This window comes from Boleophthalmus pectinirostris, unplaced genomic scaffold (genome assembly GCF_026225935.1).
Source record: "Boleophthalmus pectinirostris isolate CB_2022bp ecotype Guang Dong unplaced genomic scaffold, ASM2622593v1 HiC_scaffold_2, whole genome shotgun sequence".
NCBI lineage: Eukaryota > Metazoa > Chordata > Actinopteri > Gobiiformes > Gobiidae > Boleophthalmus > Boleophthalmus pectinirostris.
Genome location: NW_026571152.1, coordinates 45,533,919 through 45,551,009, shown reverse-complemented (window position 1 = coordinate 45,551,009; position 17,091 = coordinate 45,533,919). Strand labels below are relative to the sequence as shown.

Genomic DNA, 17,091 nt, shown 5'->3' with positions numbered 1-17,091 from the left:
GGCGGGTTTTTCCATCTGGAGATCTTTTGTCCCAATCGCTGTGACGTTTCTGTCTCAGGTTCATCGAGCTCCTCCGAGAACATCGACCCAAACTCCTCTGGACGAAAACGCAGCAGAACATTATTTTACGTACAAAAGGTAAACGTGTCCTGGACGTGAAGACAAAACGGACACTGCTCCGAGTTTAACGTTTGTGTTTTGCAGAAACAGCGCAGGGAAACACGTGGTTTATTATCCCACATTAAAGGTTTAAATAAATTTTATAATAATAAATGTTATATTCTACATTTATCTGACGTGTTTTTTCCGTTTTCCTTCAGTCGTCTCATGAGGATTCTTGGTGGCTGACGGGGCACTGCGTCTCGCTGTGGGAGCTCGGACAAGGACTGGACTATTTCTATGATCTTCTATAGAGCGTCTGGTTCCTGTTTGTAGGCGCCATTTTGAGGACTTTTCAAAATACAAACTGTTTGGTTTGGATTATTAAAGACCCACATGACTCGACTGTTCTTCTGCTTGGTTTCCTCGTCGCTCGACAAACTGGAGTTGTTTGTTTCATCACATGTTTAACACACAAACCTCAAACTGAAAACACTCGTTTCCACCTTGTGATGTCATATGTGGTAATACAGGAAGGCTCCACTGTGTTTTTAAACTCCACACACCGTCACTAGAATCATCTGGATCGTTTCAGTCGGTGTGTTAAAGATTAAAGTGACGTTTGGATGTTTTGCATTTCTTCTCTCTGAAAGTGAAATTATTAACTGCTCATGTTTCTTTTGAAAACCACAGATATTCCAGAGCATCTTTTTGACATAGAAACATTGGCCTTTTCAGATCATCAACATTAAAACACAGGTACAAGTTTTTCTTAGTTTCAATCATAACGACGGTGAAGAGGACGAGTCCGGTTCTACACAAGGACATTAAACATTTATAAGCGGACAATAACAGAAGAGAAGGACGACGTCTGATGAGTCGGGCGCCGGGACTGTCGACATCTGAGCCTGATCGATACTAAAGAAATGAACCTTTGCTGAACGTGTTTAAAATGACCTGGAGCTGCATCAGAACAAGAACACGACACACGGACCTGGTTCTGTTTAACCTGGTTAGTCTGGTTAGACCTGTTTGGTTTTAGACCTGGTTTTTTGGTTTAGACCTGGGTTTTGAACCTGGTTTAGACCTGGACCAGTGAGGGATTCCACAGATCTAAGGACACATGGGAAAGGAAGAAAGTTTTACCATTTAATTTAAGAGTTTTTTTTTTTTTATTTATCGTAGGGAATCAGAATCAGTGTTGAGTTTGAGTAGTTTGAGTTTTTCGTGCAGTCTCTAGTGTCCGTTGTAAAAATTAAGAGATATTTTGAAAAGCCCCAGATCACTTTTCTTCAATAAAGGAATGTTTTCCAGTGGATCAGACTCTTCCCTGGTGGTTTCTGTCCACGGGGTCAGGGGTTTAGGGTCAGGGTTTGGGTTTTGGGGTCAGGATGAGGGTTTGGGGTCAGGGTCAGGGTTTGGGGTCAGGGTTTAGGGTCAGGGTTTGGGGTCAGGATGAGGGTTGGTCAGGTCAGGGTTGGGGTCAGGATGTTTGGGGTCAAGGGTCAGGGTTTGGGTCAGGATGAGGTTTGGGGTCAGGGTCCAGGGTTTGGGGTCGGGTAGGGTAGGGTCAGGGTTTTCAAATGAGGGTTTGGGGTCAGGTCAGGGTTTGGGTTGGGGTCAGGATGAGTTTGGGGTCAGGGTTCAGGATTAGGGTCAGTCGGGTTTTGGGGTCAGATGAGGTCAGGGTCAAGGGTTTGGGGTCAGGGGTCAGGGTGTGTGTTGTGATGGTGGTGTCTGTGTATTTGGTCTCCAACTTGTATCTCTCCACCTTCTTCCAATCAACTCACCAAAGGATTTCTGAATTCTACAAAATGTGCTGAATGACTCAAATCTGCTCATGTTCCAGTGTAAATGTGTCATTTTGGTGAGTAACTTCTGCGGTACTGATGGATAAACGTTTCTGGTTTCTAATCTTCTAAACTGTAAGACTCGACGTGGCTTTACTTTCTCAATTTCTCACCACTGCTAAAATTAGGAGCTCTCAGCATTTTTGTTTTGTAAAAGAGTTCAGCCGAGGAAAAGGCTGGAGAGCCTGGGGTTAGGGGGCTGGGATGGTGGTTCTCCGTGTGTTGGTGGTTCTCTGTGTGTTGGTGGTTCTCTGTGTGTTGGTGTTCCGTTTGTTCTCGTGGTGTTGGTGGTTCTCCTTGGTGTTCTCCGTGTGTTGGTGTCTCTGTGTGTTCTCCTTGGTGGTTCTCCGTGTGTTGGTGGTGTGTGTTGGTGTTCTCCTTGGTGGTTCTCCTTGGTGGTTCTCCTTGGTGGTTCTCTGCGTTCACTTGCTGGAGCTGAGCAGGATGAGGTTGTGCACAGACAGGGAGGTGGACTGGACGTTCTGACCCGTGATCAGGTGTCTGTCTATGACCACGTGCACCGCGTCCTCCTGACTCGCTGAAACCACAAGAAAATAACATTTAAATATAATAATAATGTCACAAGACGCCCTCAGCCTGCGGGGTTTTGTCTTCACGTTCACGGCGACATCAGCTCCACTGGACTCCACGGTTTTCTAACGCTGAAATCAACACACTTGTTTCTTCATGAACTCGTTTCAGATAAATATTAAGATTTAAAAAGTCACGATTAGAACAGAAATGATCCACAGGAGTAAAACTATAAAGACACACAAACACAATCGGGTGGATTTAATGAGTTTTGTTGTGTTTCTGGTCCAGTCGTTCTCTCCCAAACAGAATCATTTAGTGTCTTGAATCTGCTGCTCAAACTCACCAAGACTGAAGCTTCAACACAACATTCAGAAAAACAAATTTTGAACTTGGAACCAAAAACTGTGCAGAGGAAGAATCTTCTGCCAACTAAAGGATCTGGGAAACAAACTTGTTCTCCCAGATCCTTTAGTCCTGCGAAGATCCTTCCTCTGCACATTTTTGGTTCCAAGTTCAAATTTGTTTCCAGTGGTCTGAAGTTTTTCCAGATGTGTTGAAGCTTTCAGTCTTGGTGAGTTTGAGCAGCAGATTCAAGACACTAAATGATTCTGTTTGGGAGAGAACGACTGGACCAGAAAACACAACAAAACTCATTTAAATCCACCCGATTGTGTTTGTGTGTCTTTATAGTTTTACTCCCTGTGGATCATTTCTGTTCTAATCGTGACTTTTTAAATCTTAATATTTATCTGAAACGAGTTCATGAAGAAACAAGTGTGTTGATTTCAGCGTTAGAAAACCGTGGAGTCCAGTGGAGCTGATGTCGCCGTGAACGTGAAGACAAAACCCCGCAGGCTGAGGGCGTCTTGTGACATTATTATTATATTTAAATGTTATTTTCTTGTGGTTTCAGCGAGTCAGGAGGACGCGGTGCACGTGGTCATAGACAGACACCTGATCACGGGTCAGAACGTCCAGTCCACCTCCCTGTCTGTGCACAACCTCATCCTGCTCAGCTCCAGCAAGTGAACAGAGAAACAACAAGAGAACCACCAAGGAGAACCACCAAGGAGAACCACCAACACACGGAGAACCACAAGGAGAACCACCAACACACAGAGAACCACCAACACACGGAGAACCACCAAGGAGAACCACCAACACACAGAGAACCACCAAGGAGAACCACCACACACAGAGAAACCACCAAGAGAACCACCACAACAGAGAACCACCAAGAGAACCACCAACACACAGAGAACCACCAACACACAGAGAACCACCACAACACCACCAACACACAGAGAACCACCAACACACAGAGAAACCACCAACACACGGAGAACCACACATCCCAGCCCCCTAACCCCAGGCTCTCCAGCCTTTTTCCCTCGGCTGAACTTCTTTTACAAAACAAAAATGCTGAGAGCTCCTAATTTTAGCAGTGGTGAGAAATTGAGAAAGTAAAGCCACGTCGAGTCTTACAGTTAGAAGATTAGAAACCAGAAACGTTTATCCATCAGTACCGCAGAAGTTACTCACCAAAATGACACATTTACACTGGAACATGAGCAGATTTGAGTCATTCAGCACATTTTGTAGAATTCAGAAATCCTTTGGTGAGTTGATTGGAAGAAGGTGGAGAGATACAAGTTGGAGACCAAATACACAGACACCACCATCACAACTGACACACCCTGACCCCTGACCCCAAACCCTTCATCCTGACCCCAAACCCCAAACCCTGACCCAAACCCTAAACCCTGACCCCAAAACCCCCCTCATCCTGACCCCAAACCCTGACCCCAACCCTGACCCTGACCCCAAACCCTGACCCTGACCCCCCTGAAAACCCTCATCCTGACCCCCCAAACCCTGACCCTAAACCCTGACCCTGACCCCAAACCCTCACCCTCCTGACCCAAACCCCAAACCCTGACCCTAAACCCTGACCCCAAACCCTCATCCTGACCCCAAACCCTGACCCTAAACCCTGACCCCAAACCCTGAAACCCTGACCCCAAACCCTCATCCTGACCCCAAACCCTGACCCCAAACCCTCCCTGACCCCAAAACCCTGACCCCAAACCCTCATCCTGACCCCAAACCCTGAACCCTGACCCCAAACCCTCATCCTGACCCCAAACCCTGAAACCCTAAACCCTGACCCCAAACCCTGACCCTGACCCCAAACCCTCATCCTGACCCCAAACCCTGACCCTAAACCCCTGACCCCGTGGACAGAAACACCAGGAGAAGAGTCTGATCCACTGGAAAACATTCCTTTATTGAAGAAAAGGTGATCTGGGGCTTTTCAAAAATATCTTAAGTTTTTACAACGGACACTAGAGCTGCACGAAAACTCAGACTGACTCCAAACTCAACACTGATTCTGATCCTACGATTATAATAAAAAAAAAAAAAACTCTTAAATTAAATGGTAAAACTTTCTTCTCTATTCCCATGTGTCCTTAGATCTGTGGAATCCCTCACTGGTCCAGGTCTAAACCAGGTCAAAACCAGGTCTAAACCAGAACTAAACCAGGTCTAAACCAGGATTAAACCAGGTCTAAACCAGAACTAAACCAGGTCTAAACCAGAACTAAACCAGGTCCGTGTGTCTGTGTTCTTGTTCTGATGCAGCTCCAGGTCATTTTAAACACGTTCAGCAAAGGTTCATTTCTTTAGTATCGATCAGGCTCAGATGTCGACAGTCCCGGCGCCCGGACTCATCACGACGTCGTCCTTCTCTTCTGTTATTGTCCGTTTATAAATGTTTAATGTTCTTGTGTAGAACCGGACTCGTCCTCTTCACCGTCGTTATGATTGAAAACTAAGAAAAACTTGTACCTGTGTTTTAATGTTGATGATCTGAAAAGGACCAATGTTTCTAAATGTCAATAAAAGATGCTCTGGAATATCTGTGGTTTTCCAAAAGATGAAACATGAGCAGTTAATTAATTTCACTTTCAGAAGAAGAAATGCAAAAACATCCAAACGTCACTTTAATCTTTAACAACTCCACGACTGAAACGATCCAGATGATTCTAGTGACGGTGTGTGGAGTTTAAAAACACAGTGGAGCACTTCCTGTATTACCACATGATGACATCACAAGGTGGAACAGAGTGTTTTCAGTTTGAGGGTTTGTGTGTTAAACATGTGAATGAAACAAAACACGACTCCAGTTTGTCTGAGCGACGAGGAAACCACAGCAGAACAGAACAGTCGAGTCATGTGGGTCTTTAATAATCCAAACCAAAACAGTTTTGTATTTTGAAAAGTCCTCAAAATGGCGCCTACAAACAGGAAACACACAGACGCTCTATAGAAGATCATAGAAATAGTCCAGTCCTTGTCCGAGCTCCCACAGCGAGACGCCAGTGCCCAGTTCAGCCGCCAACGAAATCCTCATGAAGACGGACTGAAGGAAACGGAAAAACACGTCAGATAAATGTAGAATATAACATTTATTATTATAAATAATATTTATTTAAACCTTTAATGTGGGATAATAAACCACGTGTTTCCCTGCGCTGTTTCTGCAAAACACACAAACGTTAAAACTCGGAGCAGTGTCCGTTTGTCTTCACGCTCCAGGACACGTTTACCTTTTGTACGTAAAATAATGTTCTGCTGCGTTTTCGTCCCAGAGGAGTTTGGGTCGATGTTCTCGGAGGAGCTCGATGAACCTGAGACAGAAACGTCACAGCGATTGGGACAAAACCCGATCCTCCACCCGATGCACCCGCCCTCACAACCCTCACTCACCCGCCCCCCTCACCCGCCCCCCCTGCCCCCTCACCCGCCCCCTCACCCCCTCCCCCCCCTCCCCCTCACCCGCCCCCCTCACCCGCCCCCTCCCTCACCCGTCCCCCCCCTCACCCGTCCCCGCCCCCTCACCCGTCCCCCCCCTCACCCGCCCCCCTCACCCGCCCCCCCCCTCTCACCCGCCCCCCCCTCACCCGCCCCCCCCTCCCCCTCACCTGTCCCCCTCACCCGCCCCCTCACCTGTCCCCGCCCCCTCACCCGCCCCTCTCACCCGCCCCCCCCCTCCCCTCACCCGCCCCCCCTCTCACCCGCCCCCCTCACCTGTCCCCGAGGATGGGGTCTGCTCCCTGGGCGCTGAAGTCGAGTCCGTACAGACTGAGTCCCAGGAGGATCTTGTGTCTCCACTGGGGGGACGGGGCGAGCTGCAGGACACAGTCTCTGACCCAGGGCAGGGGCGCGCTCGGCCCGGACCTGTCAGGAGACAGGTGCACCTGTCAGAACCACGTTTACACGCGTGGACCAAACCGACACACTTCACTCTGGTTTTTATGTTTTTTTTTCATTCTAAACATTTTGTGACACAAATATTTTCATTCATTTGTGAAGCTTTAATTCAGTTTCATAAAAATATAAAAGTGTTTTTTATATTAGTAAAAGCAGCTTCAAAAAGCAGAAGACGAGCGGGTGATGGACACCAGAAAAACTCCAGAGTGCATCTTTAATTTTAAGGCTTTTTCACACCAAGACGATCGTCTCCAGAACAAACGGGTTGGGCGGGTTCTGGAACGTGAACTGAAGCGGGACCTGCCCGCAGACCAGCGCCCAGAGGACCTCCAGCCACCCACTCTGTCAGGAGCACTCTGATTGGCTCTGGGGCGTCGGGGAGCTCCCTGATTGGCTCTGGGGCGTCGGGGAGCTCCCTGATTGGCTCTGGGGCGTCGGGGAGCTCCCTGATTGGCTCTGGGGCGTCGGGGAGCTCCCTGATTGGCTCTGGGGCGTCGGGGAGCTCCCTGATTGGTCGTGTTCTGCGTAGATTTGAGGCAGGACTGTAAATGATTAAAAACACAAACCCTGTTTGTTTCATGACAGATCTGAGTCTGAGCTGGACCAGACTCTTGGAGAACACACTTTGTTGTTTTTTTTTCCTCCAGCGTCGGCTCCACAGTCACAGTTTAATCTGTGTCATGTCTGAGTCGGGTTTAAACTTCAGGTCATGACTCGTGTGAAAGCAGAGACAGAGACACAGAGACACGGAGCTGCAGAGCTGCAGAGCTGCAGGGGCGAGAGGACAAAGTTCAGCGTGAAGCAAACAGAGACACTGGGACACAGCGACAGCGTCGGCGGCAGAAGCTCCAGGCCCTTCGCCCTGCGGGGGCTCGGGACCCGCGGGGGGGGGGGGGTGACCTGATGGGGGGCTGAGAGTCGGACTCCTCTGGGCTCTGGGAGTCAGGTCCTCTGGGCGGGGGTCTGGTAGTCGGCGGAAGACACTGGTCTTGTCCCCTGGGCGGGGGACACTGGTCTTGTCCCCTGGGCGGAGGGACACTGGTTTTGTCCCCTGGGCGGGGGACACTGGTCTTGTCCCCTGGGCGGGGGACACTGGTCTTGTCCCCTGGGCGGGGGACACTGGTTTTGTCCTCTGGGGGGACACTGGTGGATCCACATTCTGGTGGCAGGTTTGATTTTGTACCTGGAGCTGCTGTAGTCGTACGTCATGAGGCTGAAACCGTCAACGACCGGAGCCAACGCCTCAAACTCCTCCGGACCAAACATCCCCGGCTGCCCCGAGCTGAAACACACACACACACACACACATAAAACACACACACAAACACACATAAAACACACACATACACAAACACACACACAAAACAAACACATAAACAAAGACACAAACATTCACCATAGAACTAAATAAATATGAGTGACAGGAAAGATGCAGCGACAGGACGTTCAAGTTTCTCTTTACAGGTTAAACCTTCTACGTTCTCGTGTTCTGTAACAGTCGCACATTCTCTTTGACGTCTGCAGTTTTGACTGAACCTTCCCTGAGTCTTTTACTTTTATTTTTACCTGCTCTCTGAGTTTATCAGATTAACGGCGAATGGCACAAAAGAAAGTCTGAATCTTCAGTTTACAGTTGGAGACCCTGAACCTTCTGCCTGACGACATCAACCTGAAGAACACGGGTCGGGTCCCCGGGCTCCTTCCTGCTCAACTTCCAAAAACTCTCCTCAAAAATCTGAAGTGACCCAGAGACCAGGGCCAAGATCTGACCTGTTCTTTTACTCAACGTCAAAATCTGTGATCTGAGTTTGACTGAGTGAACAGAGAAGTGAGGACCTAAGTGGTCTTCACAAGGCACCAAAACCACAACGACATAAACATAAAACTCATTCAAACACAAACTGTAAAACCTCAGCATAAAAGTGTGACAGGTTCAGACAGAGCAGTGTGTCGGGTTAGCGGCAGGATGAGCACACACACACACACACACACACACAATACACATACACACACGCGCGCGCGCACACACACACAATACACATACACACACACACACACACAATACACATTATACACGCGTGCGCACACGCACGCACACACACGCGCGCACACATGTGCACACACACACACAATACACATACACACGCGCGCGCACACACACATTATACACGCGCGCGCACACACGCAGACACACACGCGCGCACACACACACAATACACATTATACACACACACTCACACAATACACATTATACACACACACACACACACAATACACATTATACACACACACACACACAATACACATACACACGCGCACACACACAATACACATTGTACACGCACGCGCGCACACACACACACGCGCACACACACGCACACACACACACACACATACACACACGTGGGTTTTTACCTGGTGATGGACGGAGGGATGACCAGGAGACAGTCCAGTCTCTTCGCTTTTAACATCTCACACACGTGTTTGATCAGGTGAACCAGCTCCCTGTCACACACACACACACACAACACACACACACACACAACACACACAGAAAAACACACACAACACACACACACACAACACACACAAAACACAGTCAGAGTCACAGTAAAGACTTTTCTCTTATATTTGCGTTGGGAATAATCGTGGGGAATAATCGTGGGGAATAATCGTGGGGAATAATCGGGGGGAATAATCGGGGAATAATCGTGGGGAATAATCGGGGGGAATAATCGGGGGGAATAATCGTGGGAATAATCGTGGGGAATAATCGTGGGGAATAATCGTGGGGAATAATCGGGGGAATAATCGTGGGGAATAATCGTGGGGAATAATCGGTTCTCACTTGCGTTTGTTTCCTCCCAGTTGACTCCAGAGCTCCAGAGTAAAACCATCGAAGCCTTCGGTCTGAAAAAGAGAAAAAACACAACATTTATTGTTTATTATTTAGATGTTTGGACAAAGTTAAACCAGAGACTGTGTAAAGACGTGACGTCGCCACAGAGTCCAGCTCCAGTCAAATGAAGCTCACTGAGGCCTGCGGTGTTAGGAAGGAGTTAGGAATTTAATTACGGACAAAATAGTGAAATAACACTCCAGGATCATGTAGAGACGATTCATCTGAACATTTAAAGCCCAGAGTGAAGAGCCTGAAGCAGCAGGTGCAGGGTTCAGATGAACACAAACTGAACTGGAGCCAGAGTCGATGGAGCCGAAGTGTGTCCGTGTTCACTTCCTGTTTGGAACGCTGAGGCTGCAGGGGGAGTTACATCTATTTATATAAACACAGAGTTATCGGAGCAGTTGTACAGTTGTAGGGAGTATTATCCCTGACATAAGGGTGAGTTGTTGTACAGTTGTAGGGAGTATTATCCGTTACCTTGGCGACGTCGACCAGTTCAGACGCCAGCTCTTCGATCTCGTCTTCGCTGCCCCAAAACGCTCATGTAATCCTCATACGACCAACCGTCCAACAGAACCCGAGGAACTGGAACCAGAACCAGAACCACAAAGATCATTATACAACACGGAGACGATACTGCTCTGTCCGGAATGTTCCACAGTACGGCTTTAGACCTTTATATCTCCATGGAGACCAAACCAGACCAAGCTACAGGCCAGCATGTCTGCCAGACTTAGTCCAGGTCCAGTCCCAGTTCCAGTCCAGGATTAGTCCCAGGTCCAGTCCCAGGTCCAGTCCAGTTACTGCTTTGTCTGAAATGTTCCAGTGTGTGGCATTAGACCTTTCTATCTTCATAGAGACCAAACCAGACGGTGTTCCAGGTCAGATCTGTGGAGAGGCGACCCCGCTCACAGACAGAAGGTCTGTTTATTTTATTTTTTGAGTCATAAAATCTCCTGTAACTGAATAAATGTAAAGTTTTAAATGTTTAAAGTCACTGTGGAACATTCCGGGCAGAACATTGACGTCTCCATAGAAACAAATAATATCCACAGAGTTTAGATGAACGAGTGGAACAGTCGGAGTTTTGTGGCTGTTTGATTAAAGCGCAGGTGTTTGTGTGAAAGAAGATTAAAAAAAAACAGTTTACAGAGAAGTTCTAGTTCTACAAACTCCCCCAGAAACTCCTGAACCTCCAAACCTCCAGAAAAGAACCTGAACCTCCAGAACCTCCAGAACCTCCAGAACCTCCAGAACCTCCTGAACCTCCTGAACCTCCTGAACCTCCAGAACCTCCTGAACCTCCAGAATCTCCTGAACCTCCTGAACCTCCTGAACCTCCAGAATCTCCTGAACCTCCTGAACCTCCTGAACCTCCAGAACCTCCTGAACCTCCAGAACCTCCAGAACCTCCAGAACCTCCTGAACTTCCTGAACCTCCTGAACCTCCTGAACCTCCTGAACCTCCTGAACCTCCTGAACCTCCTGAACCTACAGAGGAACACTGAAATGAAAAATTTTAAAAACGACTTTTTTTCCACCGACACAAAACAGGAAAATCTGAGTGAACATTTTTAAATAAAAAGTGTTATAAAAAGTCTGGAGCTGCAACAGATAAAAGTCAAACTGAGCTGATAATATTAGTCATAGACGTCATGTACTTTCCCCTCTACAGCTCAGACCTGATCTTATCACAGAAAAACAAACCAGACGATGAAACTGAACCTCAAACTCTGCAGCTCCACGTTTCATCTGGAAACACAAAACCCTGAGGCTTCGATTCTTTGACTCTGTGGTCGGTTTGTCAAAGTCTGATCCTGTCAGACGCTCAACACAACCGCTGTGTCGTTAGGCAAGACACTTCACCCACACTGCCTAGTGTGAAAGTGACATGTCTGTGTGTGTTTTGTGTGTGTTTTGTGTGTGTTGATCATGTAAAGTGTTTTTCACAGACTTTTGTCTCAGATGTTTTATGATCATTATTCAGTCCAGACTCAGTGTTGGTTTAAATTACTGCTGTAGCCACAGCTGCCCTGAGGCAGAACCACTTACTCTGTATTTATGTGTTTAACACAAATAAATCACTGGATTTATGAACAGAGAAAAACAACACAGACCACAGACCGACCCGAGTCCCACCCGAGTCCCACCCGAGTCCCACCCGAGTCCCACCCGAGTCCCACCCGAGTCCCACCCGAGTCCCACCCGTCATTCAGAGCTCAGGTCACTCACCGATTCGGACTTTCTTGTTGGACTTTCGTAAAGCTTTGACCCAACCTGAGAAACACAAGAGTGAAACTTTAGAGACACGAAGACGTCAGATCATCACGAGTTTAAAAAGAGTTAGAACTCTGAGTTTTCTAACAGTTTTATTTCTGAGTTTTCTAACAGTTTTATTTCTGAGTTTTCTAACAGTTTTATTTCTGAGTTTTCTAACAGTTTTATTTCTGAGTTTTCTAACAGTTTTATTTCTGAGTTTTCTAACAGTTTTATTTCTGAGTTTTCTAACAGTTTTATTTGTGATCTTCAGCTCTCGGTGAAACCTGCCTGGGTCGTGGTCCTGGAGTCCGGACACGTCGAAAGTCTCTGGTCCTCGTCGGCGCAGCTGTAACCAAACCGGAGACACCGAGCTCATCTTCGGCGTGAAGAGTTTGGCCACATTGTACCCGTGAGCGTGCCACTGCAGAAGAACAAACACGACAAGAACAAGGAACAAGCTTCATGAGAAGAACGCGAGAAGAACACGAGAGAAACACGAGAAGAACACGAGAAGAACACGAGAGGAACACGAGAAGAACGCGAGAGAAACACGAGAAGAACGCGAGAGAAACACGAGAGGAACACGAGAAGAACGCGAGAGGAACACGAGAAGAACACGAGAAGAACACGAGAGGAACACGAGAAGAACACGAGAAGAACACGAGAAGGAACACGAGAAGAACACGAGAGAACGAGAAGAACACGAGAAGAACACGAGAGAACACGAGAAGAACACGAGAAGAACACGAGAGGAACACGAGAAGAACACGAGAGAACACGAGGAACACGAGAGAACACGAGAGGAACACGAGAAGAACACGAGAGGAACACGAGAGGAACACGAGAAGAACACGAGAAGAACACGAGAGGAACACGAGAAGAACACGAGAAACACGAGAAGAACACGAGAGAACACGAGAAACACGAGAGAACACGAGAAGAACACGAGAGGAACACGAGAAGAACACGAGAAGAACACGAGAGGAACACGAGAGAACACGAGAAGAACACGAGAAGAACACGAGAGGAACACGAGAAGAACACGAGAAGAACACGAGAGGAACACGAGAGAACACGAGAGAAACACGAGAAGAACACGAGAAGAACACGAGAGGAACACGAGAAGAACACGAGAGAACACGAGAAGAACACGAGAGGAACACGAGAGGAACACGAGAGGAACACGAGAAGAACACGAGAGGAACACGAGAAGAACACGAGAAGAACACGAGAGGAACACGAGAGGAACACAAGTAGAGCAGGGAACGAGCTTCATGAGAGGAACATGAAATCATCTAGAGTTTGTCTCTTTGGTCAACGCAGAAAAACAGAAAAACTTTAATTTATGTCGATAAAATGTAAAATCTGTTCTTCCATAATCCCAGACCCAGACTCAGACTCAGACTCAGACCCAGGTGTCGTGTGCAGATGTGACCCGTCGTTGACACGATACAAACATCGACACTGTGAACTTTTGGTTCAATACGATATTTTTAAAATATAAAAATAAAAATCTAAATCAGTGCATCTGTGACACTAAAAGTTTTTGTTAAATCATTTTTTGTACAAAGTTCAAATGAAACACAAATATTTTAATCAACAAAACAAAGAAAACAAACCAAAAATCCTCTTGGTGAAATATCGATACAACAGAACACGATATCGATACTGTATTATCACATTAAACGATACGATATATCGATATTTTTACACAGCTCCAGTGTCAGAGTCACACGAGGCTCAGACTCAATATAAATATAAATACACAGACTGTATGTGTGTGTGTGTGTGTGTGTGTGTGAGTGTGTGTGTGTGTGTGTGTGATGTGTGTGTGTGTGTGTGTGTGTGTGTGTGAGTGTGTGTGTGTGTGTGTGTGTGAGTGTGTGTGTGTGTGTGTGTGTGTGTGTGTGTGTGTGAGTGTGTGCGTTTGTGTGTCTGTGTGTAACATGTTTGTATATTTTGTTTATCTTCTGTTTGTCTCAGTGTGATATTTATCTTTACACCAGTGTTTGTGCGTTTATGTGTGTGTGTGTGTGTGTGTGTGTGTGTGTGTGTGTGTGTGTTTGTGTGTGTGTGTGTGTGTGTGTGTGTGTGTGTGTGTGTGTGTGTGTGTTAGTGTGTTTGTGTGTGTGTGTGTGTGTGTTGTGTTGTGTGTGTGTGTGTGTGTGTGTGTGTGTGTGTGTGTGTGTGTGTTGTGTGTGTGTGTGTTTTGTGTGTGTTTGTGCGTCAGACGTTGTGTTTTCACACTGATGAAGATCTGAGTTTTCTTCTTTTATCGGAGTCGAGTCGTCGTTTTATAATCAAAAAATCTTTAAACGGAAAAAAACAAAACCACGAAATATTTTTTACATTTTTAAACTAAATTGTCCTGAAGTTTATTTTTACACACAGTTTTCTGCAGATTTTACTTTTTAAACGTCTTGACTTTAGTCTGAATCAAATGGTCAGAAAAGAAAGATTCAGATTTAAATTTGTTTTAAATGATTCTGTTGTTTCTGAGCTGCAGCAAAGCATCATGGTCCATGTAGTTTTCTTTGTGTTTTAGCCGCTTCATTTGAGAAATGAAACTTATTTTAATTGACACGGCCCCAACATCAAATCTGACGACACAGAACTTCAGTCACGTCGTCCACGGTGACAGAGAGAAGAGGAAATGTTCCAGTTTGTTTCTTTAAATTAAATGAAACTCGTGTGGATCAAAAGTGTTTTTGAAAATGTTTTAAAGGAAACATCGAGTTTTAATCAGAACAGAGACTCAAGTCCGACCTGCGACGATCACACCAGACACTCCAGTCACTCAAACAGAACAGAAATGTTCCACACTGCAGCATTAAACGTTTCTCTCCATAGAGAAGAGAAACTGATACAAACAACCGAATCAGATCTATGCAGAAGTGAGTCTGTCCACAGTGAACCTGAAACTCCAAAAACACCAAAAACAAAACTAGACCAGGACTGAACCAGGACCAGACCAGGACCAGACCAGGACTGAACCAGGACCAGACCAGGACCAGACCAGGACCAGACCAGGACCAGACCAGGACTGAACCAGGACTGAACCACGACCAGACCAGGACCAGACCAGGACCAGACCAGGACTGAACCAGGACTGAACCACGACCAGACCAGGACCAGACCAGGACTGAACCTGGACCAAACCAGGACTGAACCAGGACCAGACCAGGACCAGACCAGGACCAGACCAGAACTGAACCAGGACCAGACCAGGACTGAACCAGGACCAGACCAGGACCTGAACCAGGACCAGACCAGGACTGAACCAGGACCAGACCAGGACTGAACCAGGACCAGACCAGGACCAGACCAGGACTGAACCAGGACCAGACCAGGACCAGACCCAGACCAGGACTGAACCTGGACCAGACCAGGACCAGACCAGGACTGAACCAGGACTGAACCAGGACTGAACCAGGACCAGACCAGGACTGAACCAGGACTGACCAGGACCAGACCAGACCAGACCAGGACTACCAGGACCAGACCGACCAGACCCAGACAGGACTGGACCAGACCAGGACCAGACCAGGACTGAACCAGGACTGAACCAGGACTGAACCAGGACTGAACCAGGGACCAGACCAGGACCAGACCAGGACCAGACCAGGACCAGACCAGGACTGAACCAGGACCAGACCAGGACTGAACCTGAGGGGGGGGGGGCGCTGCATGATTGGAGCTCAAGGTTCTTCTTGAGCAATAAGTCAAACTGGACTCATAAACACATTTAATGGAACATTCCAGACCTGCACCAGAAAAGTTCCCCAGTGAAACTTTAAAGCACAGAGTGTTTGGTGTGTGTTTCTTCTCACCGGTGTGACGTATCCCAGCACGTGTCCGCTGAAGCTTTTCCTGATGTGGGCGCAGTATCTCTTCTCCTCCTTCACGATCTCCCTCCAGTGAGGATCCGACACGACCAGCCCCCGCTCCAGCACCAGCAGCTCGGAGGGGGAGCTCTGCAGCCACAAGAGCAGCGGCTCAGAGGGAGCGCTCCACACTCACACCAGCGCTTCAGGGTTAGGGTTTGTTTGGAATAATTCTCTTACCTCAACTTCAACTTTGTGACTTTTCTTGGCGTCGGTTTTGGACAGAGTCCCGCGGACCCGCGGCCACAGCGAGAACAGAACCAGAACCAGAACCAGAAGCAGCGCGGCGGCTCTCATGTCCGAACCCGAGCACTAATGATGTGTGTGCAGAGTGTGTGTGCAGAGTGTGTGTGCAGAGTGTGTGTGCAGAGTGTGTGTGCAGAGTGTGTGTGCAGAGTGTGTGTGCAGAGTGTGTGTGCAGAGTGTGTGTGCAGAGTGTGTGTGCAGAGATGAGGAGCTGCAGAGCCGGACACGCGCTTCCTTCCTGGTTGTGATGAGGAGCTCGCGCCGCCGCCTCATGTCAGAGCTGCGGTTTTGTCACGTCCACGCGGAGCCGCCGCCGCCGCCGCCGCCGCTGCTGCTGCTGCTGATGATGATGATGATGATGATGATGATGATGATGATGATGACTCCTCCAAAAACACGAGACTTTGTCAAATTCAACAGACTCCAGAGTGACACTCCGCGCGTCCACGAGCCGCTGCACGAACACTTCCGCCTGCAGGAGCGCGGACACTTCTCCTCCACAGCGGCAGGGGGCGCGCACGGGGCGCTCACAGCTCCGCACGGGCCCGGCGAAGCGTTACAATAAATTTAGAGGAGCTTTTGGTGCGGTAACTATGGCAACTGTATCTGCACGATCTGCGGCGGAAGTGTCCGTCATAAACGATATAAAACTGAATATTTAATAAACCTGTGCATTCGATAAAAGACTTTTACTTAAAATCAATATCCTCGACATTAAGAATTATCTTCAAACACTAAACAGTATTTTTAACTTTTAATCTATCAAAACACTCAATATTACAGAAGAATTAGGATTTTTTTTTTTAACCACTTCTTCGGTTTTATTGTGTTGATTTCTTTCTACGTATAATATCTGACTTAATTTAAGTTTACATGTATGTCCGTTAGTTTTGGTTTTAAGTTATTAAAATAAAATAAAAATAAAAATAAAATAAAAAATAAAAAAAAAACCTGTGGCGAAAATGTCTACTGCGCATGCGTCAAAATGTCGTTAAAATCCAAATAAACGTTTATATTTGCCATTTAAAACTCGACCAAA

General features: G+C 47.2%; 1 protein-coding gene across 1 annotated transcript; it reads right to left on the bottom strand.

Annotated features, from left to right (window-relative positions):
• Positions 1 to 5,465: 5,465 nt before the first annotated feature.
• LOC110172154 (chitinase domain-containing protein 1) lies at positions 5,466 to 16,542 on the bottom strand. The gene is given in 13 exon segments (XM_020937979.2): positions 5,466 to 5,907; positions 5,983 to 6,025; positions 6,095 to 6,175; positions 6,576 to 6,725; positions 7,942 to 8,040; positions 9,174 to 9,263; positions 9,607 to 9,668; positions 10,141 to 10,194; positions 10,196 to 10,248; positions 11,896 to 11,940; positions 12,211 to 12,343; positions 15,753 to 15,896; positions 15,987 to 16,542. Coding segments are annotated over 13 exon segments (1,170 nt in total). The 5' UTR covers positions 16,104 to 16,542; the 3' UTR covers positions 5,466 to 5,808.
• Positions 16,543 to 17,091: the final 549 nt, after the last annotated feature.